The following is a 25048-nucleotide window of genomic DNA, read 5'->3' as shown; positions in this document are numbered from 1 at the left end:
GCAGTTGTTTGTTGTTTTAAATTATTCACTCACGTTTGTCTCTTAGAACTTCTTCCCATTTGAGTTTCATTTCCATGAATTGAAATTTGTTTGAAATGCGGTTCATTGCTAATCAACATATCTAACTTTTGAAAGGCTGTCTCTTCCTCCTTTCATTTATCTCAGGGTTTACCTAATGATGGGGCTAATGAGTGTGTAGACTCATATAAACATATGTCTGTGATAGTCATGTTGAATTCTGGGGAACTACTGGTCGATCTGATGCGATTTCCTGGCCAGCTGATACCTAGATCAACCAGGGCAATTTTTATGACCCATATTTCTGCAGCAGGGGAAAGTGACTCTGCAGAGAATGATTCTTGTGATTCTCCCCTAGAACCAAACAGTCCTTTGTATGGTTTTTCAGATAGAGTTGACCCTGACAGGTTAGCAGATTGAATGGTCTTTAACTCCCTTATTTGTAATTGTCTTCCTTTCATTGGGGCATATCTGTTTAAAATAGCATTGAGATTTTCAGAGTTTGCCTGATATTGTCAATGCTTATGTAAAGTTGGTGGGCAGTGACTATTCTTGTTCCATGTGCTGCAGTACTGAGAAAGATGAGGGCCTTCAGTTCCAACGGAGATTAGAAGCATCATCAAATGTATCAGGCCCTTCTTTACGGAATGTAATGCTGCGATCTACCCCCTCTATTGATAGAAAATTGAGGTAATATTAACCGTTTGTCTTGAAATATTCTGTTTCAGTCCATTGGAATTATCTTTACAAAGAAATTCACTTCCTATTTGGTTAGTATCTTTGTGATTGAAAATCCCTACATCTATATGATTCAAAACCACTAAAAGATATTGGGGGATTCTTACCTTTCTCTCTATGTCAGTTTATCGCATAGTGAACCCAATATTGCTACTACTTTTTGGCGACGGAGCCGGAGAAAGGTCATTGCTGAACAACGAACTGCCAGTTCAAGGTTCTTTTGATCCCTATTTGATTTGGATTGATATGCAAATGAAGATTGAATAAGTTATGTTTGACATCATTATTTAAAATTCTATGCCTTGTCATCGAGGTTTAGAATTTGCTATATTTCACAACAATGATTCCCATGTTTTGGAGGTATATTAGGTTGAGTGATCTTAAGTTCAAAATTTAGAATATAGTAGGTTAGATGAAAACAAGTGGACAAATTTTTTCATTTATTGGAATGGAGTTGGTGTGAAGTGAAAGTGTGAGGTTGCAACAGTGTGGTGACATCAAAACACGGTGTTAAACATCAAGTGTTAATGGGCAAGGTGTTACATTTTCTTGTTAGAGTGATGGTAAGATTTTTAGGACTCAAAATAGATGGTTGGGTTGATCAAGATCCTGGGCTGGAGCAAGGGGTTGAGAAGAAGTAATGCTCTGCAGTTTTAACTTTTAATAACTAAAAGTCTGAACTGGTTTTGTGGAGTTGCATTACAGAAAATTATTCCAGGAAAAAGGTGAAGAGAAAATAAAGAGAAGAAAAACATTTGGGAATCAGCACTGTAGGCTTTTTGCTAGTGTAATTGGCAGTTAGGCATGCTTGATGGAGTCACAAACACCAATACACAAGTCAGTACCTGAATTAGAGGCTCATAGAGAGCTCAAACTCAATAGTGTGCATTGTTTTTTTTAGAAGCGCTTCAATGTGCTCCTCCAGCCATATTGAGCTATTCTTGGTGCTGAAATTTCACAAATGATTCTCCTATGCTAGCTCCTAGTCTAGTGGCAGTCCCTTGATTTTGTGAAGCTCAGGAAGAGAATTGTGTGCGTCTCAGATCATTGATTCTCTATTTACATTTTTCTGTTGGCCCACGCATTTCTAACAAAGGTATCTTCATGGGTGTGTGTTTGTCTCCGATCACTGATTTGCTATTTGCCTTTTCTTTGGGCCCACATGTTTTCAGTGTAAACAGTATCTTCATGTTAGTTTCAAGGATATCTCCAATTTGTCGGGAGACTCAGCTTTTATAAAACATTAATAAGCGTTTATGTTTTATCTGCTATCTTAGTTATTTTTTTTAGTTTTCTCAGTCCAGAGCACCCTTCATTTCGAGCACGTGGGCGGTCAATGCTTAGCGGTGATAGGAAATCATTTAGAGATTATGCTGATGACATAGCTGCCTCAAGGTGCTTACCTCTGTTGACCCTTAATTTCTTATTTATGAGTCTTATAAGTATATTTAATGATAATAAGGAAATGCATGATGGTTAATGTTTTTCCTTCGACATCGCATGGAAGCTCATTTATTATCAGTTGCTTGAAATCTAGTCTAGAGGTGTATGGAAAAGTTTTTGTTTACTTAATGAAACTGGGTGAATATGCTTTTCTATCAAACTTAGTTTGCATTGTTTTTCGCATAGTTTTTAAAGGGGTGCTTTGAGCACACCTAGGCCTAGGCCTAAGGTGCAATGATGTGAGATGCTTACAACATACCATAAAAACCAATTGATGATTCCTCTCCTCAAAGATCCCAATGTTCATTTCCAGCCAGGTAACCTATACCAGCCAGGTAACCTATAAAATGGAAAATATGGGTTGTTGTAATAATACTTTCCTCCTAGGATTTCTCCTAAAACCCTGAAATTGGATGACAATGATGGCTATGATCTTGTCTGATAAAAAAAATGGAAAAAAAAAAGGGAAAAAACTCTGCAATCTCTTTAGGGAGAAGCTAAGGCAGACCTGTTAAAGAGAATAACTCTGGCATGGCCCCATCATAATAAAACATTGAAGGGAATGACAGTTAGGGATCTACCGGCTTTTGAGATAAAAGATAAAATGCTCAGGATTGATGGCTTTATAGCTCTTGGGCCTTCTTCTACTGTAGATTTTGTGGATTGGATGGGATCTTGTTGAGGGTTGCCATTTTTTGTTGTCCCTCTTTTTGTTTTGTGGTGGCACATTTAAGCACCCATTGTATGCTCCCTGTGTACTTTGGGGTGCTTTTTTGGTGCTTCTTTCTTCTAATATACCTTTTTCTTTATCTATCAAAAAAAAAAAAAAAAAGGATTGACGGCTTTATACGGTCTTCTATATCTAACCTGTAGCAAGTAGTTAGTACTAATCTTTTCTCAATTACTAACCATTTGATGGTTCTGATTTTTGGTGGAGCATTAAACTTTTGAATAAAGCTGTTTGAGGCAAGGATGTTGGATTGCCACTTCTGGAAAGTGCATAAAAGAAAGATTTAGAGTGGAACAGACCTGAAGGTCCAAATTCTAGACCCCTTTATCCGGAAAGACTGCAGAGATAAACCTGGAATGGGGAAAACCAGAAAGGAAGATACATTATCAATTTCTTGATCAGTCAAGTCATGAAGAAAATTCAGATCAAATAAACTCAATAAAAAGTGCAAAAAAGGGGTAAAAACCCAAGTGCCCACTTTACATATGGGGGCTCTCAGTTTGTTACTGAACTTGTTGGAGACTGAGATCTTGCTTTTCATGGCTTTCTTAGATTGGGGATGGCCTCGCTTCTCGCTTTGGCCTTCCTATAAGCTTCTATCGTTTATTTGTTGGGGTTTCCATTATACGCATGTTGTATACCATGGTGGAGCCTCGCTTTTGTGATTTCTTTAATGCAATTTCTGTTTGCTTATATGTGAAAATCCATATTTAAACTTTGTTATTAACATATCCTTTGTATTTACAATTGACAAATCCCTGAAGGAAAACAAATTATTTATGCTTCGTCATCAAAAGCTATTCTGCCCTTAAAGGTTCTCCAATTATGCTTGGTGTCTTAAAAGCACCAAATGGCTGCACTCTAAACAGGCATTTTCCTCTTGTTCACATAGTGCCTATTTCATCTGTGTGGTAGCTCTGTCACTAGAATGACCCACTGACCCCAGACATAGCATGTACTTAGGACCAAATATTCAAAGTGACCTCACAATCAACAAAGCAAACTTGACAGCTGCTTCTTTTTTATAGAAATGCACACCAATTGGGAGGATTTTCCCTGCAAGACAGAATCTTGCTAGAAGGAACAAAACCAATAAAGCAATGGTAGGAAGTTGTGCTAGCCAACTTCATTGTGTATAAAATGAATAAATATTTCATGTTTGTTAATTATTGTTCAGCTTAGGTTTTATGTACGTTTTTTTTTGCTCTTTGAACCTACTATTTCCTGGCAGCTGTACTATTTTGCGTTTGAAGCTGATCTTCCCCCCAAATTTCTAATGCAGCTATAGGTCAGATGGTGCATCAACGTCAACGTCAGAAACTCGAAGAATAAGAAGAAGAAGCATTAGTATTACTCCAGAGATTGGCGATGATATCGTAAGGTTGGTCTTTACTTCATGATTTTCTATCCATATAAGTTTTCTTATAATGTCCTGATATTTGTTTTATATTTTACTACACCATAACATTGGTTTACCTCTTTTCCTTCTTATTCATTTTATTATTCTAAGATCTGTTTACATCAGCATGAAATGGGTGTTTGTTGTATTTACATATCCTGTTAGCACTAACTTGTTTAACCAAAATGGTAATCTTCATATCAGATTTTCTTTCTGTGACATTTTATTGGGCAGGATTTAGCATCCTTTATCTGAATGCTTATGTTTTTTGTATATTTGAAATGTTAAGCATCTTATTCATCAAGTTCTGTCCCTGTTTTTAATAAGAAATAAAAACGTATTCAAGTAAAGCGAATACACACTAAAAAAAGAATTCTTCTGGTGGAAAGAGGGATCACATGAACAGAAAATTTGAGAAAAGAAAGAAAGACACAATAAAATCTATGTACAAATAAAAACATCATCTCACATTACAACCATGATAGGACTATGAATGATGGACACTTTTCCATTATGCTATCCCATGGTGCTTAATCCCCTTAATTTTTTGATGTACGAGATCTAGAAAAATTGCCATCACTAGGCAAAAAGGTATAACAAGTTTCTGTGAGATATGAAAATATTACAAGTATCAACATCTTATTAACAATTATGGACTCATTTTTTTCTTTTTTGATAGACAAAACGTGACAATATATTAAAAGTGCTTGAAAAGGGAAACACCAAAGTACATATGATGTATACAAATAGTATCAATAGGTGAGAGAAAAGGAAGAGAACAAATCAAAAACAATCTTCCTGTCCTTACTTGGAACTCAACCAATCTATCAAGTCTATCATAGTCATAGAAGGATCATCTATGTACACTCTAGTCCAATCGAAAAAGATACACCTAAAGGAAGATTTGATTATTTAATATGGTTGATCTACATCTTCAAAAGCCATCCTCTTCCTTTCCTTCTGGGGCATTAAAAACAGGCACAAAGGAGTGGTCAACAAAGTTTTCTTCTGCTTCTTCCCCATAAAAGAGCCATGCCAACTTAGGAGAGTGCTTCTCACAGAGGAGTGCATCACCTAGACCACAATAAACAAAGAAAAAACTAGCCGCCATAGGATTCTTGCTTTGGAACAGTGGAGTGTATGATCAACCAACTCTTTTTTCCCTTTACACATGTAACATCTATTCGGTATACTCCATCCTCTCCTTTAAGTTGATCAAGCGATAAAATCCTTCCCTAGACAACTTTCCAAATAAAAAAATCCACCTTCATTAGCACCTATGGCTTCCAAACTATGCTTGCAGGGAAAGACTCATTTCTTCCCTTGGTTAAGGAAGCATAGTAGAATTTGACAGTAAACCTGTCTCTCTTGAATTTCTTCTAACCCATTGGTCCGCCTCATTCTTTCTAAATAAGCTTGATTGCAGTCTCCAAAAAAAGGTCTTCACACCTTCAAATTCTCGATCATGGAACTCTATATAAAAGCAGGTGCTCCATCGGCCACATTCCTCAACCTGCTCATATGTCAGTTATTGAAGAGTCTTTAGCAATAGCTATTGGAAACAATTTTAGGAAATATTCTTTCAAAGAACTCTCACTGCACCATTTATCTTTCTAAAATTTTACCCTTTTGCCGTTATTGAAAATCAAACAATATTCGCATCTAAAAACCTCCCACTTGAATCTAATAGACTTTTACAAACCCACCTCATAGCTATCCGTCACCACCCTCGTACACCAACCCCCTTTTATCTGCTTTAAACTTTCCAGTTATGACCTATTTCCAAAGGGTCTCTTTCTTAGTAGCGGATCTCTAACTCCATTTTCCAAGGAGAGCCTTGTTAAGAGTGTAAATATTTCTAATGCTAAGACCTCCATTATTCTGGTCCAATCGGATAGTAGACCAGTCCACGAGATGAGAATTTTGCTCAAGTGTCCCTTTGCCCCAAAGGAAATCTCTTTGCATGTACTCTAGTTTGAAGCTCACCCCTTTAAGAATGATGAAAGAGACAAAATAAGTAGCTCGTCAATCTTGATTAGGTGAGTCTCTTTCCTTTTGAAAGGTATTATCTCTTCCACAATGTAAACTTTCTTCGAAATTTTCCCTCCATTGATTCACTCACTCTCATTGATTTATGAGGAGCTCCTAAAGAAAGGCCCTAGTATGTGGTGGGTAGATTCCCTACCCTACAACCTAGTATGAGAAGCTAGACCCTTCACATTTGCAACTTCTTGTACCAGAATAAGTTCGCTTTCTCCATGCTTATTTTTAAGTCAAATATTGCCTTGAATCACATGAAAGCCCAATTTTTTTTTTTTGATCAAACATGAAGGCCTAATTTAAATGCTTCAAATGCTCTTGATTAGCATTGTAGAAAATTGAGCTATCATCGACAAATAACAAATGAGATACTTCCATCCCCTCCTCACCTCTTTCTCTTGCTTTGAAGTTAGAGATGAAGTCACCTTCTCTAGCTCTCCCCAGAATATGATTGAGATCCTCCATTGCCTCTCTTCATCTTTAGATTCCTATCTCATGATTCAGGATGAAATCCTAGGCTTGAAGAATAAAAAATAAAGGCATTTTCCTTGATTTTCAAATTTTCTTCTCCTTGCCTTGAAACCCTTGAGTTTTGAAAAAAATTAGATGATACCTTGTTGACTTGAACAAAGAATTGTGTTGTAGAAATGCACCATTTGCACATTTTATCCAATACGCTAACAAAAGGTCATAGTTTACATAGTCATATACCCTTTTAATGTCAAGCTTACCAATAACCCCACTATTGGTACTCTTTAGCCTTGAATTTGAGGCCTTCTTAGTCATGAGAGTTGCATAAAAAATTTATCTACCCTTCATGAAAGCATCTTGGTAAACTAAAACCATTTTACCCATTGCATTTTTGAGCCTATGGGTAAGGACTTTTGCTAGGAGCTTATACAACCCTTCAACTAAGTTGTAGAAGGTTTGCAATATTTTAGGTCCTTATCTCTACCTTGCTTTGGGATCAAGACCAAGAAAGTGGCATTTAAACTTCTCTTGAAGGATCTTTTATCAAAAAACTCCTTGAAGAAGCCCATCACCTCAAGTTTTACAAAGTCTAAACTCATTTGCCTAAACGCCACAATGAAACCATCTGGCCCTAGAGCATCATCTCCACATGAGCTGGACAAGGCAACTAGAATTTCCTCCTCGAAGAAAGGTTACTTCAATTTCCTAGCATGGTCACTTTGCAAAGCTTCAAAAGTCATCCCACTAATGCTAGGTCTCTAATTCCTTGCTTTAGATGGGAGATCTTGGAAGGCAATGGATACCCCTTCCTTTATATCTACTTTCTCTAGTAGCTGGTCCTCGTTCACTTTAATTTTGGATAAGAAGTTTCTTCTTCTCCATGTGTTGGCCATTTTGTGAAAGAATGAAATAGGTCTCCAATTTTTTGCCTCCAACATCGGTGGTGGGCATTCTAATGGCACCTTAAAAGATTGGGTTGCAAGAGTTTTCAACTTGCCTCTATGGCATGAGGGTTTGGGTATAGGTGTCAAGTGTGGATATGTGCCTAGGTGACATATCCTTTGCATCCCAAAATCATAGGACATTAAGATTCGACTAAAGAAGATTTCCGTTTATTAGTGTGTGTACTTGGATACAACATTAATTATCATATGTTTTTATTTTAATGGAATGTTTGAACATTATTGAAGACTTTCTATTTATTTATAGATTTTTAATATATCAAGTTTGATATTTATTTTTTATTTTTTTATTATATTAATTATTATATTTATTTTTAAATTTTATATGTTATTAATTATCATATTTTTCATTTGAATTGAATGCTAACATTTTTTGAAAATTTTCTTTAATTATAAATGTGAAATTTAAAACTATGAAAATATTTATGATAAATCTTTTAAGATGTAGAGAGGAGTTTTAGGAAATTAAATGAAACATATTTATTATTTATTATAAATGTTGACTCTTTATTCAAATCGGAAAATTTATCTATCTATAAAAAAAAATAAATGTTGAGAACTTTTAGAATAATATGAAAATTGATTTTAATAAATGTCAACTTTCCGAAAAACAAAATTTGGGTGGAAAGAGTCCCAACTAAAATCATGTTTTTTGCGTGGGAAGCGACTTGGGGAAAGATTTTTTTTTTTGATAAGTAAGCAATTGTATTAAAGAAGGCGAGAAGCCGCAAAGCATACAGGTAGTATACGAGGCTACAAACCCCTCAAACAAAAAACAAAGCAACTCGACCCCTACTTGGAGGCTAACCACTCCAAGAAGCCTATTAGGGAATTCGACTCCATATCAATATACACTTTAGCCCAACCCCAAAAGTTATACACAAACGAAGTTTTTAACTTCTGAAAAGCTAACACTCCCCCCTTAAAAGCTAGCCTATTCCTCTCCTTCCAAACTGTCCAAAAAATAAAAAGCGGGATGGATTTCCACACTTTTTTCCTTTTTCTCCCCACAAAAGAGCCTTTCCAACTACTAAGAACCTCCTTTACAGAATATGGAGAGACCCACTGTACACCACACAACGCAAGAATGATATCCCACAATCCTTTTATCACTGTACAATGAATTAGGATATGATTGATTGTTTCCTCTTCACATCCACACAAGAAACACCGGTTAGGGAATTGCCACCCTCTTCTCTGCAACCTATCCAACGTGAGAACCTTTCCCCAAGTAGCTTCCCAAGCAAAAAAAGCTATTTTGGTTGGCACTTTGCCCACCCACACATTGCTATGGGGGAAGTCCGCACCATCAGCATTATCCAACACCCTATACGCTTTCTTGACTTTAAACAGCCCGTCTGCCCCTTCCTTCCAAAGAACCGCGTCTTCCTCCAAGGTTACTTTATGATTCCTCAACTCAACTAAGAGATTGCCCGCCAACCCCAACTCCCAGTCATTGAAGTCTCTTAATAGCCTTAAATTCCACCCTCCTTGACCCAAATTCTGGTCCCAATAATCCTCCACTGTAACGTTCCTTTGGGTAGCCATGGAAAAGAGGTCCGGGAATCCTTGGGACAGCACACTGTTTCCACACCAAGGATCTAACCAAAACCTTATTTTATTGCCTTTTCCCACCTTGAACACCATGTTCTCCCAACACCAATCGGACTCCTTCAATATTTCCTTCCAAACCCCAACTCCAACCACCCCATTTGCCTTCTTTGTCCTCCACCCAAACTCCTCTTGCCCGTACTTAGCCTCAAGCACTTTTTTCCAAAACTCCTTAGCACGTGCAAATCTCCAAATCCATTTGCCTAGAAGAGCTTTGTTCAACCAAACAAGCTTCCTTATCCCCAACCCTCCCTTTTCTTTGTCCGCGCACACCACCTCCCATTTGACTAGGTGAGCCTTGTTCCCCCCGTTGTCGCCTCCCCATAAAAAATTTCTTTGAATCATTTCTAGCCTTCTTGCCACTGATTTAGGCATACGGAATAATGACATTTGATACAACGGAATGCTGGCCAGCGTGCTCTTTATAAGCGTGAGTCTCCCTCTTTTGGACAGAAATTGGTGTTTCCAAAGGGCCAACCTCCACCTCATTTTCTCCTCCACCCCGTCCCAAATGGATGAGGCCCTATTAGACGCCCCAAGGGGCAGCCCCAAGGGGCAGCCCCAAGTAAACAGTAGGCAGCTGACCCACCCTACACCCGATTTCAGCAGCCATATCAAGAACCCCTTCCACCTCCCCTACCGGAATGACCTCACTTTTGTCCAAGTTAATCTTTAAGCTAGATGCAGCTTCAAACCAAAAGAGGATCCAACTCAAATACTGCAAGGACTCTTTTTTAGCCTCGCAGAATACTATTGTATCATCCGCAAACAAAAGGTGAGAGATGTTGATGGCCTGCCCTCTACCTTTCCAAATCCTACAGCCATAGATGAACCCCCCTTCGATCGCCCTCATGATTAGCACACTTAGAACTTCCATTCCCATGACAAATAAATAGGGGGAAAGTGGGTCCCCTTGCCTTAGCCCTTTTGAACTTGAGAAAAACCCAGCTGGAGCTCCATTCACCAATACCGAGAATTAGGCAGTGGAGATACAGCTCCACATCCATTCTATCCATTTTGACCCGAAGCCCATCTTTTGCATGACCTTTAGCAAAAATTGCCAATTAATGCTATCATACGCCTTCTCAATATCCAATTTACAAATAAGGCATTTCTCTCCCCTTTTTTGCCAAGAATCTATTACCTCATTTGCGATTAGGGAGCCATCAAGAATCTGTCTCCCTTTAATGAAAGCATTTTGATCCGGAGAAATCACCTTTCCTATGACTTTTTTAAGCCTATTGGCCAGCACCTTGGCCAATAATTTATACAAACCCCTAAGCAAACTGATTGGCCTATAGTCACTCAAATCCTCCACCCCCCTTTTCTTCGGCAACAAGACCAAAAAAGTATGATTTAGGCTCTTTATGAAGGAGTTCTGATCATGGAACTCCTTGAACATATCCAAAACATCCTCCTTGACGATCTCCCAACATCTTTGCCAAAAGGCTATTGTGAAACCATCCGGACCCGGGGCTTTGTCCCCATTCATCCCCATTAATGCTGCACAAATCTCAACCTCAGAAAAAGGCAGTTCAAGGGCTAACGCTTCTGCAGGGCTGATCTGCTTCAGCAAAAGGCCCCCTATATCCTCCTTCCAACCCGAGCTTTCCGAGAGAAGCTGCTGGTAAGCATTTGCAATTCCTTCCCTCACTTCTTGTTCCTCAGTAAGCCTCACCCCATTTATTTTAATTTTATCCAGGGCATTGGTTCTCCTACGGGCATTGGCCATGCGGTGAAAATACCCCGTATTCCTATCCCCTTCCCTAAGCCATAATTCCCTAGATAGCTGCCTCCAATGCATTTCTTCCATCGACACCCACTTAGCATAATTCTCCTTAGCTGTTTTTTTGTGGCCTGATTCCTCCTTTGTTAAACTTCTCTCTTCTTCCACTGAATCCCAACGCTCCACTTGCTGAAGAGCTTCAACTTTGTTTTTCTCCAACCTTCCAAAAACGTCCTTGTTCCAAATCTTTAAATATTGTTTCAACCCCCTCATCTTCACCGCTAGCCTGTAACTTGGCCTGCCTCTAACCACTATCCCTTGCCACCACCCCTCTATCAGATCTTTGAACCCCTCAGCTTTGAACCACATGTTTTCGAATTTGAAGGGGGAAGGGCCTCTCCTTAGCCCACCACCCTCAAGCAGAACCGAGAAGTGATCGGACGTTGGCCGGACCAATCTTCTTTGAATAACCCTACTGTATCGGTCTAACCAACTGGGGGTCATAAGGAATCTATCCAGCCTGGCCCACGATTGATTATTGAGCCCCCCACTCCAAGTAAAGGACCCCCCTTGTAGAGGAATATCAACTAGCCCTAAATCATCTATGATATGGGCAAACCTCCTCATAGCTGAAGTAATCCTCCCATTTCTTCTTCTTTCAGCTTGGTACAACACTGAATTGAAATCACCCCCTAAGCACCATGGCTCCTCCCACAGTCCTCTGATAGCCCCGAATTCCTCCCACAGACACTCCCTATCATCTCGAGAGAGAGGACCATAGACCCCTGTGAACACCCAGATTGCTCCATCTCCCATGTTCCTGAACCTACAGGAGATGGAGAATTGACCCTCTTCCACCCCCAACATCTCCAACGATCTTTTGTCCCAACAAATCAAAACACCCCCTGCCGTCCCCATAGCATTCAATACCTTCCAATTGAGAAATTTCCCCGGTCTTAGACTCCTCACCACCTCTTCAGACATAACTTGCATCTTTGTTTCTTGAATACAAAACAGATCCACTTTTTGTTTTCTGATAACTGACTTGATTACTTTCCTCTTGGATCTATCATTCACACCCCTCACATTCCAACTCAGAATTCTTAAATTCATTGGGCAACTGTACTTTGGTACCCTCTGCCCTGGAGAGGGCCTTACTTTGGTAACCTCTTAAGCTCCCTTTCGAACCTTGATGTCTCCAATAGACCTTTGTCTATTATCTTCTCCCTCCTTTTCCTGATTTTGCCCAAAAAAGTCAGAATTTCCTTCTCTAGACCTTCCGTTGAGAACCCCAGAAAATGACTGAATTTAACTAGGCTGCTTTCCTCCCAATTGAGCTGATCTTCCTTCCTATCTTCTTGGAGAGCCGACTGGTCTGCAGTCCACCCCGCATTTCTACCCATAGGATCGACACTGTTGACCTCGATCAAATCCCAACAGCCATCCCTTCTCCCTGTATATTCTTCTGCACTTGGTCTTCGTGACCCACTTCCAATCAGAATTCCTTCCCTTTGCACCCCAGAATGGTCGTAACACTCCCTCTCCGGAGTCCGACCGAAACAAAAGAGATTAGAAGATGAAGACCCTTGTGCCCTGATACCCCCCATATTTACCTCTAAACCATACCTCGCTGCTTCTTCCTCTAGCATCTTTTCTGCCCACTGGTGGTTTGGGTCCGGTTGCTGCCTTCTGCCCATTTCTTCTTCTCTGCATCTGACGAAATCTCTCTCCAGGTTGCCATCTTTAATATGACCGTTGGAGCCAGAGGGAAGGATTTTTAAAAGTAGGCCATTATCCAAACGAGGGGTCTGGGCTACGGTGGCTTTTCCTTTATGATTATGGCCCAGTCCATAGTCTGCAGCCCGCCCCGAACCACTGGATTGCCGTGGCCCAAACTGGCCTCCCTTAGATACATCACTAACTGAAGACATAAAGGGCCCATAAGCCCAATTCGGCTCTCGGCCTGGAACTAAGGGCCCATTCTTCGAGCCGGATCCATGCAGCAAGCCCATTTGCGCCTGTGAGCCCTTCACAGCGGAGCCCACTTCCTGCGACAGCCGACTCGTCACGTCCTCTGACTGACGCAGCGCCTCGAACCCCGCGCGCGCCGTCTCCTTCACTCGCGGACTGACGCGTGTGTTGTCGTCACCTCCTTCCTCCCTTCTTGGACTGCACCACAGCCCCTGTTTCCACCCCTCTCCCAGTCTTAGCAACGGCATCGCCTCCCACCATAGGGTTAGAGAATAAGTCATCTCATCGACCCCTATCTCCAGTGTGCCAGGGAGATCCTCGCCGTCCGAACTGACCAAGATCTTGGCCCACTGCAACTCCTCCATGCTCTTCGTCTGTGGGTCGACATCTAAAAACCCACCGCACGCGTCTCCCACCCTTCTCAACACCGACGGGACCCATAACGAGATTGGGAGCCCTAGAATTCTCACCCACACTTCCTTTCTTACCTCACCTTCCTCCAAACAACCCGAACTAGGATTCCAACGCTCCAATACCATTTGAGCTCCTCCCACCACTTTGTTACCAGAGAGGAGAACCCATCTCGCTTCTTCCGCGAACTCAAATTCCAGCAAAACTCGTCCTATACCCAGACTCGCCATCCCCATCTTGCCTTTCAAACCCCAGGTCTTTGCCATTTCCCAACCCAAGTGTTCCAAATCTTCCCCTATTGTATTGCTAGGGCACCATTTTCCGATCAGGCAATGCTCCAGCCTACTTAGGTTCCTGCTTAACTCCTCCCGTCCCACCTCCACACGGATTTTTTTTGACCCCTTATTCCATCCCCCTTTCACCGTATCCGCAAATGATCTTCCCTTCACCATCTCCTGGCGTGGCCTTCCCACTGTCCTCATTTCTTCTTGTTGATCTTTTTTGTCTATGCTGGGATCCATCTGATGAAGAGCCTCCAACATCGCCATCCAACCCCCCTTGTCCCCTTTGCCCTTCGGAATGCAGATGCTATACCTTTTCAGCTCCAGATCGACAACCCCCAAGCGCAAAAAACAACCCCCCCTGTTGGTAACGCGCACCAGGGAGAAGCTTCTCCCCTTCTCCTTCCAGCTCCTTTCCCATCTTCCTTCCCTCGCATCCTCAATGCACTGATGTAGGCCTTCCATGAGAAACCCTACGCTATACGCCCCCATGCGTACCCAAGACGACACCCCTTTCTTGCTTTCCGTGATGGTGATTAGGGCTTTTCCTCCCCTCTCCACCATTTCCAGCTCAAAGGACTTGGACTCCACCCCGAAACACCTCGTCTTCCTTTTCTTCCTATTCTCCGCGCGACGAGCATTCTCGCCGCCGATCGCCTCAGTCGCTCTCTCGTTCTCGACCTCTTTCGCTCTCTCGACCTCTCTCGCTCTCTCGGCCTCTCTCACTCATATTTTTTACTGTTAACTTGGGGAAAGATTTTGACTCTTGATAGACTCCAAAAGAGAGGTTGGCAGCTCCCTAATCGGTGTTTCTTGTGTGTTTGCAAAGCGAAAAGTGTGGATCACATTCTTATTCATTGTACAGTGGCCAGAGTGCTATGGGACTTAGTGTTGGGTTTAGTTGGGGTCAAGTGGGTGTTCCCTAATACTGTAAAGGAGGTTTTATATAGCTGGGGGGGTGCTTTTGTGGGGAAAAAAAGGAAAAAGTTCTGGAATTCCATTCCGTTATTCATTTTTTGGATGGTTTGGAAGGAAAGGAATAGATTAGCCTTTAGGGGGGGGGGGGGGGGGTCTTAGCAATTCAGATGTTTAAATATTCTTTTGTATGTAATATCTGGGGTTGGGCTAAATTCTATATGGAAGAGGAGCCGCATTCCCTTTTAGATTTTTTGGAGTGGCTTGCCTCCAGTTAAGGGGTGGTTTGTTTTTTTTTGGCTTTTTTCTTGTGTGGCCTTTGCTGCCTTGTATACGCCCTGTATACTTTGGGGCTCTTTAGCCTCTTCTTAATGAATTGTGCTTGCTTATCAAAAAAAAAAAATATGAAAATTGATTTTAAGGGAACCTTTATTAGTTCAAAACTTTCAAAATTCATATTTTTAATTATTTAAATTGAAGCTAATATATTTCTATGAATGAAATGTTATTATTTTAACATTGATATAGTTCAACTTAATTATAAATATATTTTTAAATCGTTTGAATTTAATATATTTTTTAAACAAAAAATAGACAATGTTATTATCTATCATAGATTAAAAAGGAAATTAAGAAAAAAATTGAGGAAGAAAAGAAGATAAAGTTATATCTGATGTGTGTCGTACACAAATCTCACGCCTATATCCGTGTCATATTGTGTCAACATGAGTGCTTTGGTTGAAATTGAAGTATTTGTGTATCATAGAGGGTATCAATGTCTGGTGAAAGGATTTTTTTAAGGTTAAAATGCTTGTGTTTTGTGGCTGTGGAGAAGGAAATAGCGCTTTATCACAATATTTAGAGGGCTGGGATTCTTGTAAGATCCAATGGAAGAAAGGTCTCAACTTGTTTGGATGAGGTGGTGAGGTTTGCAAGTTTTTCCATTCAGCTTCGGTGAGAAGTTTCCGTGGTGGATGGTTCTAGTAAAACCAAGGAGTAGTTATTAAGGAAGGCAGTTCCTCAATTAGATTCTTGTTGCTGATGAAGCTATTTATTTTAGGCTTCAATTTTCCATTGCAGGGTTGGTGTGTACGTCAGACATCAAGACAGCTTATGATTGTGTTAATTAAGGTTTCTTAATTTATGTTATGGAAAAGATGAGCTGTGAGGTTTCTTGATTCATATTATTGAAAATGTGAACTTTGAGCAAAAAAATGTTTGAGGTAATTTTCTTTAATTTTTTTATTTTTTCAGTTTTATTTTCCCATCCTTGAAAATCTAGTTTGGTGAACAGTTCACCAATAAGTTTTTTGCCGAGTTGTGTTGGGGGCTTAGATTCTCAGTTTTGGTGAATGGTTTTTCCACAAGTTCTTGGGCCTTGCAACAGACCTGAAAACTCTGGTGTGATTTCCTATGGGTGGGATGGGGAAAAGGGGAAAAAGTTCCATTGGTTAATTGGTCTTTTATGTCTTCTCCAAGAAGGTTGGGGGCTTGGGTGTTCAAAATCTGCTTGATCATAGGAGAGCTCTGTTGGGTAACTAGCTTGGGAGGTTTGAGAAGGAAAGAAATAGATTCTGGAAGTGTTTAGGCTAGGTTTGGTCTTTTGGAGGAGGAATGGAAGAGGTAGGGGGTTGTGAAAGATTACAAGGAAGGGGTGAGATTGTTTTAGAAGCCTCACTCTTGTTAATTCAGGAAGATGCGTTTTTGGTGTGATGTTTCTTGTTGGGAGTTGGCTCTCAAGGATTTTTTTCCCTTTTGTATTTGTGTAGACAGTCAATAGGAATGCTCAAGAAGTTGATTACTGGAGTTTTGGTGGAGCGGGGTAGTGCAGGGGGTTTGAGGATTAGGCATTGGAATTTGTGCTTCATGAGCTAGAAGCTGTGGTTTCTTTCTTGGTGCACATCAATAGCTTTGATATTAAGGACAGTGAGGATACTTTGGAATGGAAGTTGACTAACTGGGGATCTTTTTCAGTCAAATTTTCTATTTTGGGGCTTTTCTCATGGTCTTTGGTTCTCCTCTCAGCTTTGGAGGTTTGGGTTCTGATTGTTTAATCTAAGGTTTGCTTATTCATGTGGGAGGCTGTATAGGGAAAATTCCTTACCATTGATTAGCTGATGATGAGAGGGTGCATCCTGGTTAATTGGTGTTGCTTCTGCCATCAGGATGAATCAGATAGCTGTATTCTCCTTCATTACTTGTTTAAATCTTTTCCCCATTTTTGGAAAAATAAAAAAATAAAAAGATATGGTCGGTTTTGTCTTGTTTAATGAAGAATTCCCATGTTATTTGGCATGGTAGTTTTGTAAGCAAGAAACAGGTAAATTTGAAAAACAGTTCTTCCTTTGTCTGTTTTGGCACATTTGGAAGTAGCATAACCGTAAGATCTTTGAAGGGAGGAGATATCAATGTTGAGGCAGAAAGCTCTCTCTCTCGTAGGGCTTCATTATGGAGTGATTATTTTTTTTTTCTCCTTTTGTTGGGTTTTCTATTTCTTGATACCTTGATTTATGTCTGATCTGTGGGTGTGGTTTGTTGCCCTAGACTTTTTCCATATCCTTTTCTGGGTACTCCTTGTATATTCCATGTATTAGCGTTTGCCCTTTTTGTTGCTTTTGATATATATTTACTTACAAAAAAAATAGTTCTTTTCTCTTTTCCATGGTTAATTGGTGATACAATCTATATCCTTAGCTCATGCTTCAGCTTATGGAAGGTGGCACTTTATAACCTCTTAGTGAGATCCTGGATATGCAGAGGTTGCTTAGGTTTGTTGCATTTAGATTTTTGAGATCTGTGGTGGGTTAGGTTTACTGTGTTATGATTTTTGAAGTCCTGCTGTGGGAACATTTTGCATTATTTAACTTCCTTGAAGAGCATTTATTTCCTGGGTGTCACCATAATATTAATCCAATCCACCTTAACTACTCATCTTAGGTATTTGATCTCTCTGTTTAAGATTCCAGTGGAAGTGGCCAATGAGCTTCAGAAGATTCAAAGGGTCTTCCTGTGGTAGGGGTTGGAGAAGAAAAGGGATAACCTAGCTATTAATCCATTTTCTCCTCCACAAAGTCAAATAATTGGCTTGTCATTGCTAACTTGGTTGGTAGACAAAGGTTTATAGAAATATCTGGTTTCTATAGTACTTTCCGATCCATAAATGATTGTGTGATACATATAGATTGTGGCAGCATTTTTGCATTAAATAGAGGGCTCAATGGTAACACTTCTTGATCTTAAAGCACTTGTGCAAATGAAGTGTCAAGATGATGGTTCATTCACCAGTCTTGCCTAGGGCAATATAATAACTTGGTTGAGTTTTGATTTAAATTTGGTATACTAAGTAGTGTATTTTACCCTGGTCCATGAACATCGCTAATCCTAGTCTTTAATAAGGCTTTTGAAATATTATACTTAAATTATTGTGTTTTGATTATTTTCAGAGACTTTATATTGTCCCTATATAAGGCAATAATGTGTTATTTTGTGATTGATGAACTATGATATCGTAAGGGCTGTACGTGCAATGAATGAAACACTGAAGGCAAACCGTCTTATGAGAGACCAAGGCGATGATAGGGCATTTTCCAGTAATCCAGATATTCAAAAAAATGTATGATTCATCTTATTCTGGTAACTGAGGACTGCTTTTATACTTCAATTGCCTCTCTGTAGCATCACATGAAACTATTCTGTATGGTATGAATTTATTATTAACTTATTGACCTAGGATGTAGAAATTATGATCTTTCCTTGTGGTAAATGTGTTTGAGTTGATGTGTTTGTCTTTCTTGCCTTGGTCTTTCATCATATTAAAATAATTCTTATGATGTGAATATAATGTTCTTCAGTTGAATCCATAACTTTGGCAAATGTGATATTTTCTGTGGTTGTCATGTTTTGTGTTGATATTATGTCATCGTCTTCTAATCTATTAAAAAAACAAAAATTATGTCTGATTGTCTTCTAGTGTATGTGTCATACTTTCTCATTATTTTGTAATATTGGCTGTGTGAAATGGTCTTGCAGGATTATCTAGACTGCTGCAGTTTTGGCTTTTGTTGGGAAGTGAGTGTTGTTGGCTTTAGGGTTTAGTTGTTACCTATTGAACTGTAATACATAATTCATGTATTCATGTTCCTCATTTTTATAATTCTTTATTTTCTAGGCTAATATTTGGGGAACTTTGATGGGTTGGCTAGAGGGAAGGCATAGATCACTGGAGTTTTTCATAGAGGATTTTTGCATCTGCATCCCACCTGATTGTATCACCTGCACTTCTGTTTTTCAGTATTTTATGTAGGTGTTCTTTGGATCTTCTGGTTTTTCTTTAAGGATCCTTGTACCTATTTCCCTCTTTTCGTTTTTAATAAAATTCTCTTCTTATACACTTTAAACAAAAGAGGGTAAAAAAAATAAATAAATAACACCTTCGGGTGAGACGTATCCTGAAAGAAAAACATCTAGATTATGGCCTCCCAGTTTTTGGACTGGGAGATCACAGAAGGAATGTTATGCTGCACAAAACTTTTTCATTAGCACTTTACCTCCTAAAAGTCATGCCTAGCCATTTTTGCAACTTTTTTCTCATTGTTGCTATCAATGTCAAACAATCACCACAAAGAACTCGTGCTTTTGTCCTGGTGGTCATTGCCATGCTTAACCAAAATTCTTTCTATTGCCACTACCTAAGCCACCTCCAAAGTTGCAATTACTTTCTCAGGGCTCCCAGTAGGGTAGGAAAGGCCTTGTCTGGTTGATGGACAATTATCTTGGTTTGGGCATAGGTTGCCCATGACCTTCTATCTGATGTCTTCAACTTCATTATGATCCTGCATCTAGTGACATTGATTTGGTTTTTCATGGTTACTACTATTGCATATTTTTTTTCATTCTGGCTTGTGTAGCTTCATAAAGATAAACCAAGTGCATTTCTTTCTTTCTATTCATTGTTTAGCCCTTTCACAATGACTCATCTTCCCAATGTTGCCAGTATCCACTCAACTGAAAAAATGTATCTCATGTCCCTCTCCAATTTGTTTTCTTCATTATTTTTAGACTGCTCCTCTCCTCCATTTATTGTTAAATTTGCACACATCAACTCTAGCCCTCCTTTGGAGAAAGTTCATTTTCTCTATGTTCTTATCTCTATATCTCAACTTTCTAGCCTGGCCTTGCATAATAGTCAATTACAAGAAAGTGATCATGTTGGGATCACAAACATACAGAAAGGCTTTGAATATTTGTGAGGCTCTAAGACAACCATAAACATTAAATGTTCCAATGTATTTCTCTATCTTGGCATGGCCATGCCCAAACCTACATGTTAGTGTTGGCTGAGTCTTGGAGATCAGGAGCTGAAATTCTTTGGGAAAAGAACAGGATAGTGAAGCATTTGGTTGTCTTCAACATAGTCTGTTGCATCATTTTTACCTGTATTCATCTCCATTTGAAGGCTTGTATTTTCAACCTTGAATAATGCTTGTTTTGTTTTGCTGATTTTCCATCTGATGTTGCTAGTATCTTTGAATCTGCTTGTGGATATTACACAAGGCCATGTTAGTTGCTCTAGTTTTCTAGTCATATCATTGAAAGTTTCTGTGTCACTTCCTCAACATTTTATTTTCTTGTTTTAAGAATATAATATGCCTTAAAACATCTTAATTCCATGTACTTTCTTATTGGTTTTTCTATATAATTTGAAATATCAGTGGAGTGCTTTTCATTCAGGGATTTGGCTACTAAGGACTGTCAATATTTTGTCTTGCTCTTTTGCTATTAGTAATCACCTTGTACACTCTTTCAGGTATCTGATTTCCATCTTGATGGTCATGGGGAAATATCTCATGGAAGCTCTTCTATGTATAGCCTGCCTAGGGAGCAAATAAGTTCCCAAAAGGCAATATCGTTGCCTTCATCTCCTCATGAATTTAGGAGTCAGACTTCTGGGAGAAGTGGAACTTCAGACATTGTGAATGATGAAATGGTTTCAATCTGGAACAGGGTTCTTGAAAAACCAATGTTCCATAGCAAGCCTCTATTACCTTTCCAAGAATGGAATATTGATTTCTCGGAATTAACTGTTGGAACTCGTGTTGGAATCGGTAAGCACTAAGAGATGGAAATTTATGCTTTTGCTATAATAGTTTGCTACATAGCATTGTGCATCTAACATTCTAATATGTATTTTGTGGCCGTAATATATACAGTGCATGGTCATGGGTTTGAAGTGATATGGAAACAGTCCATGGTAGATCCTAAAAAAAATAGAAGATATGGAAATGCTTAGAACACTTTACTGCACTCATAAATAACAAAAATAAAATGTTGATTGATTTATCAAAATTCTATATTTTTTGTTCATAATTTATTCATCAACAAGAAAAGGCATGACAGTGTAGATAATTACACTAATATGCCAAGATTAGTTATCAGAGCACTGTAATGCAGCCTAACAACATTTGAAGAGGTTGGAATGGTGCCACTTTCACCAGCTCCTCCATCCACACCTTTCCCAGGTTAATTACTTTTTTTTTTTTTGGGGGGGCGCGGGGGGGCCTTAAATGTAAAGAATCGTCAGTCATGCTTTGACAAGTTTTTGTTGGGAATGTGTTTTTATTTTGTCATAAACTATTCCAATATTTTGGTAAGTCTATTGGTTTCCAATATGCCATATTCATTAGATAATTCTTTGTTGTCAACTGTTTCCACATGTTCTAAAATCACACCAGAACTGTATTGTTTCCAATGTTGGCAGCTTAAACTCACCCTCAAATGAAACAGCATTATGTAATCTTGCTCTGTTTCTGGTTTCCATTATTTGGGGAATGAAACTTTAGAGCCTATTGGGAACTGTTTTTATAACAGTTTCCTACTCTTAAAAACAGAACTGTTTTCTATGACTTGAAAACAAATTTGGTAATTTTTTGAGAACTTGTTCTAATAGGGTGTTTTCTGATAATATATTTTATTTGTTTTTATTTGTTTTCTATAGTGAGAACTTGTTCTAATAGGATGTTTTTTGAGAATATATTTTAGTTGTTTTAAGTTATTTTTCCTTATTTTCTATAGGTTTTAAAAATAATTGTACAAATATGGAGAATGATTGAAAATAAAACACTATAGATAGAAGTCATTTTAAGAAATATTTGAAAACATAAAAAAACAGGTTGAGGGCGTTCCAGTTGCACAAACAGGCTTTTGTTATAAAAAACATTAGAGAACTGGTTTCGAAAATTGTTCTTAAAAACTATTTTTAAAGGATTGTTTTTGAAAATTTTCACAAGTAGGTCCTTAGTTGCTGATGCTTCCAGTATCAGTATAAATAGAAGGCTCTGAAACTAAGATCAGTTTAGTTGAGAGTGCTTTGCTTTTCTTCTATTTACAGGGTTCTTTGGAGAAGTTTTTCGTGGCATTTGGAATGGGACAGATGTTGCCATCAAGGTTTTTCTGGAGCAAGATCTTACTGCTGAGAACATGGAAGATTTCTGCAATGAAATATCCATCCTTAGGTATTACTTATTGATATGTTGATTGTGTTAGTTTTCTAATTTGTATACCCTACTGACTCCAGACCTCTTTTTCTGATTTGCCTCTAGCCGCCTTCGACACCCAAATGGTACTCCTCTTTACCTGCTATTATTGAAATTATACGGTGTCATTTGATTTGTGTTTTAAAGGTTGCTGCCCAAGATGGTGAACTTAAATATAACCTGGAATTTTGAATATAACAAAATCCTCCTTGTGCCATAATTGCAAACCCCATGGAAAGGTCAAAAAGATACCCGTTTTCTCTTACAAAAAATAAAAAAAGTAATATTCAGTGTTGCTGCTAAAAACTTTATTTCCACTCATTAACTTTGACATGTGGGTGGAAAAATCTCCAATATCAATAGTACATGTTCTTGGCTATCAACTGTGAGTGAATAAATCAATATCTTATGTGTTGCAGTTATTTTATTTTTGGGTGCATGCACAAGGCCTCCACGCTTGTCAATGATAACTGAATACATGGAGATAGGATCTTTGTATTACTTGATCCATTTGAGTGGTCAGAAGAAGAAACTCAGCTGGCGTCGGAGAATTAAAATGCTGCGTGATATATGCAGGTGCGTTCAGCCTCTCAATAATTGTTTGGGACTCTTTCCTTTTAATAGTTTTGATAAAGGTAGTTACTGCATTTTACCTTAGTCCTATGTGTAAATTAATTTACTTTAGTTTTGAATTTTGAATAGATGTGTAAATTAATGTTTAAAAATGTCAAATTTGATGATGTTCATGGTGACAACAATGGTGGACTGCTAGTCACGGCAGTGCTGGTTGTAAATTACTCCAAATCTTGTAAGGCTGACTTAAAATGCTAGCGCATTGGTGGATGAAATATTACTCCAAGTTGCCTGTTGAAATTAGACATCCACTAAAACTTGATCTACTATTGGAACACATTAAACTTGTGATCTAACCTAGTTGATTAAGTCCTTAACTTGTGCGGCTTTTCAGATGCCTAAAAGCTTTTTCTCACTATTAAATGAACATATTTGATAACAATTTAAGGACTTTAAAGTGGGAGTAATTTAAGCTTTAAAAAATCTTTTCAGCAAAGTAGAGGTCATATGCTTTAAAGTAGATCTTCAGGAAGAGGTTTCAGTATTTATTTATTTTGCATATGGTATAAAAATCCTTATTTACATAGACTTTTTTGAAAAAGCTACTTCCCTGAAAGCTAAATCTCGGTCGAATGAGTCCTTTGTATACCATGGAATTAATGAGTTAAGCCTTTCAGTTTCCATCTTGAATGGTTAAATGGATTTTGAAACAAAGTGTGCAAATCTGAGGTTGTTACTCCTTTTAATGATCTTTTTAATAATTGATTGAATATTTGGCATACCAAACGTTGCTCTTGCCTTCCATCCAAAAAAAAGCAAGGAAAATTGTCAAACTAAAGGTTGGGGTTTTTTTTGGATGGGTGATGGGGAACATTAACTAGAAATATCTTTTGAAGACTTAGGTGGTGTTTGTTTTTTTACTTAATTCTAAATAGAATCTTAATACTTAATAGTGTTAAATATTAGGTTGTTTGTTTTTGTAATATTTTATTTCTATTAAGTATTAAAAAGTATGGAAAAACCAATATGTTATTTTTTCTATTTAGAAAACGTTACATATTTTGATTGTTTCTATTTAGTAAAAAGTTTATAATAAGTCATAAAAAAGTACAAAAACAAACAATCTAAATTCTGAAAACAAATTGTTGAAAGCAAAAAACCAAAAAACAAACACTACCTACAAAGAGTAGAAAAAGCTGGTCCAAATGCCCTAAGCTTTAAATTAATATATTAATGATGATTTAAGTTCCCTTTGGGACTTAGTATAGTTATTTTAAATTGAGTTGTGTCTTTTGTTAAGTTTCTGTTATTGGTGTTTATTTTTTTTCAAATTTTTGTTTCTTTCTAGTCGTCTTATTATTGTAGGAAGGTTTCTATTATTTACGGTTTCTAAATAATATTTATTTTCAATATCTATTTCTATTTTTGTGGGGAAAGATAAGAAATTAGGAAAGCTGTCATATTAGGAAAGATAGTCATAAAAAGTCTATATGTACCTCTATAATTGAATTGTTTGTCATCTATAATGCTTTATTTGAATGCCTGATTGCTCTCCCCAAGTATGATTGTCAAGGATCTCTTTTCTTGTCTTTGATGTTTCATTTCATTCTATAACTTAAGAAACTTCTGTAGTGCTTGGAATCTAAAGATCTTAGGGTGTGTTTGGTATGGAGGAATAGGAATGGAAATAGGATGGAAGTGAAAGTGAATCAAAATACGATGTAGAAGAGAGGAATTAATATCCTTGTGAAAGTGGGATTTGGTTTCCATAACAATGGATTTTTTGTTCCTATTCTCATTCTAAAAAATAAACCAAACAAAATAATGAATGGAAATGGAATTGATATCCCATTCTCTATTTCAACGTTCCAAACATGGCTTTATATCAATGGAAAAAGGAGTTTCCAGTTTGGTGGTTGGGTATGTTTTTTTCATTTTTACCTTTTGGTAGTAGCAATTGATGAGAGAGAACTACAAGGGTAAAAGCAACAGTCATTAATGCAGTCTAGCTGAGGGTCTAGACAGGGGATATTGGAATAAGTCTTAGAACTAGAGGGGATGTGTCTTTATTTCTACTGTAACTTAACCAAAGTTAAAACGTCTCTTCTTATGCAAATTAAAAAAAATGCTTTTAGACATTGATGCTATGGCTGCAAATGTACCGCCTGCCCGAAGATTTCGGTCATGTTATATGATAAAATAATATATTGTGAATTTCAATTGCATT

At 38.2% G+C, this 25048-nt stretch overlaps 1 protein-coding gene across 4 annotated transcripts in view; it reads left to right on the top strand.

Annotated features, from left to right (window-relative positions):
- Window positions 1–25048, top strand: part of LOC117926555 (serine/threonine-protein kinase EDR1) — a 37365-nt gene that overhangs the window by 11354 nt on the left and 963 nt on the right. The window contains exons 5-14 of one of the 4 annotated variants that reach the window (XM_034845681.1): window positions 166–425; window positions 589–708; window positions 881–970; window positions 2047–2151; window positions 4212–4310; window positions 18230–18329; window positions 20523–20820; window positions 22104–22227; window positions 22315–22334; window positions 22668–22824. In XM_034845681.1, coding sequence (XP_034701572.1) covers window positions 166–425; window positions 589–708; window positions 881–970; window positions 2047–2151; window positions 4212–4310; window positions 18230–18329; window positions 20523–20820; window positions 22104–22227; window positions 22315–22334; window positions 22668–22824 — 1373 coding nt within the window. The remainder of the gene's footprint in view (window positions 1–165; window positions 426–588; window positions 709–880; window positions 971–2046; window positions 2152–4211; window positions 4311–18229; window positions 18330–20522; window positions 20821–22103; window positions 22228–22314; window positions 22335–22667; window positions 22825–25048) is intronic. The other 3 variants (XM_034845682.1, XM_034845684.1, XM_034845683.1) reach the window with 3 other exon arrangements.

This window comes from Vitis riparia, chromosome 12 (assembly GCF_004353265.1).
Source record: "Vitis riparia cultivar Riparia Gloire de Montpellier isolate 1030 chromosome 12, EGFV_Vit.rip_1.0, whole genome shotgun sequence".
NCBI classification, from domain to species: Eukaryota; Viridiplantae; Streptophyta; class Magnoliopsida; order Vitales; family Vitaceae; genus Vitis; species Vitis riparia.
Note: the sequence above shows the minus strand (reverse complement) of the source record. Positions and strands in the feature narration are given on the sequence as shown.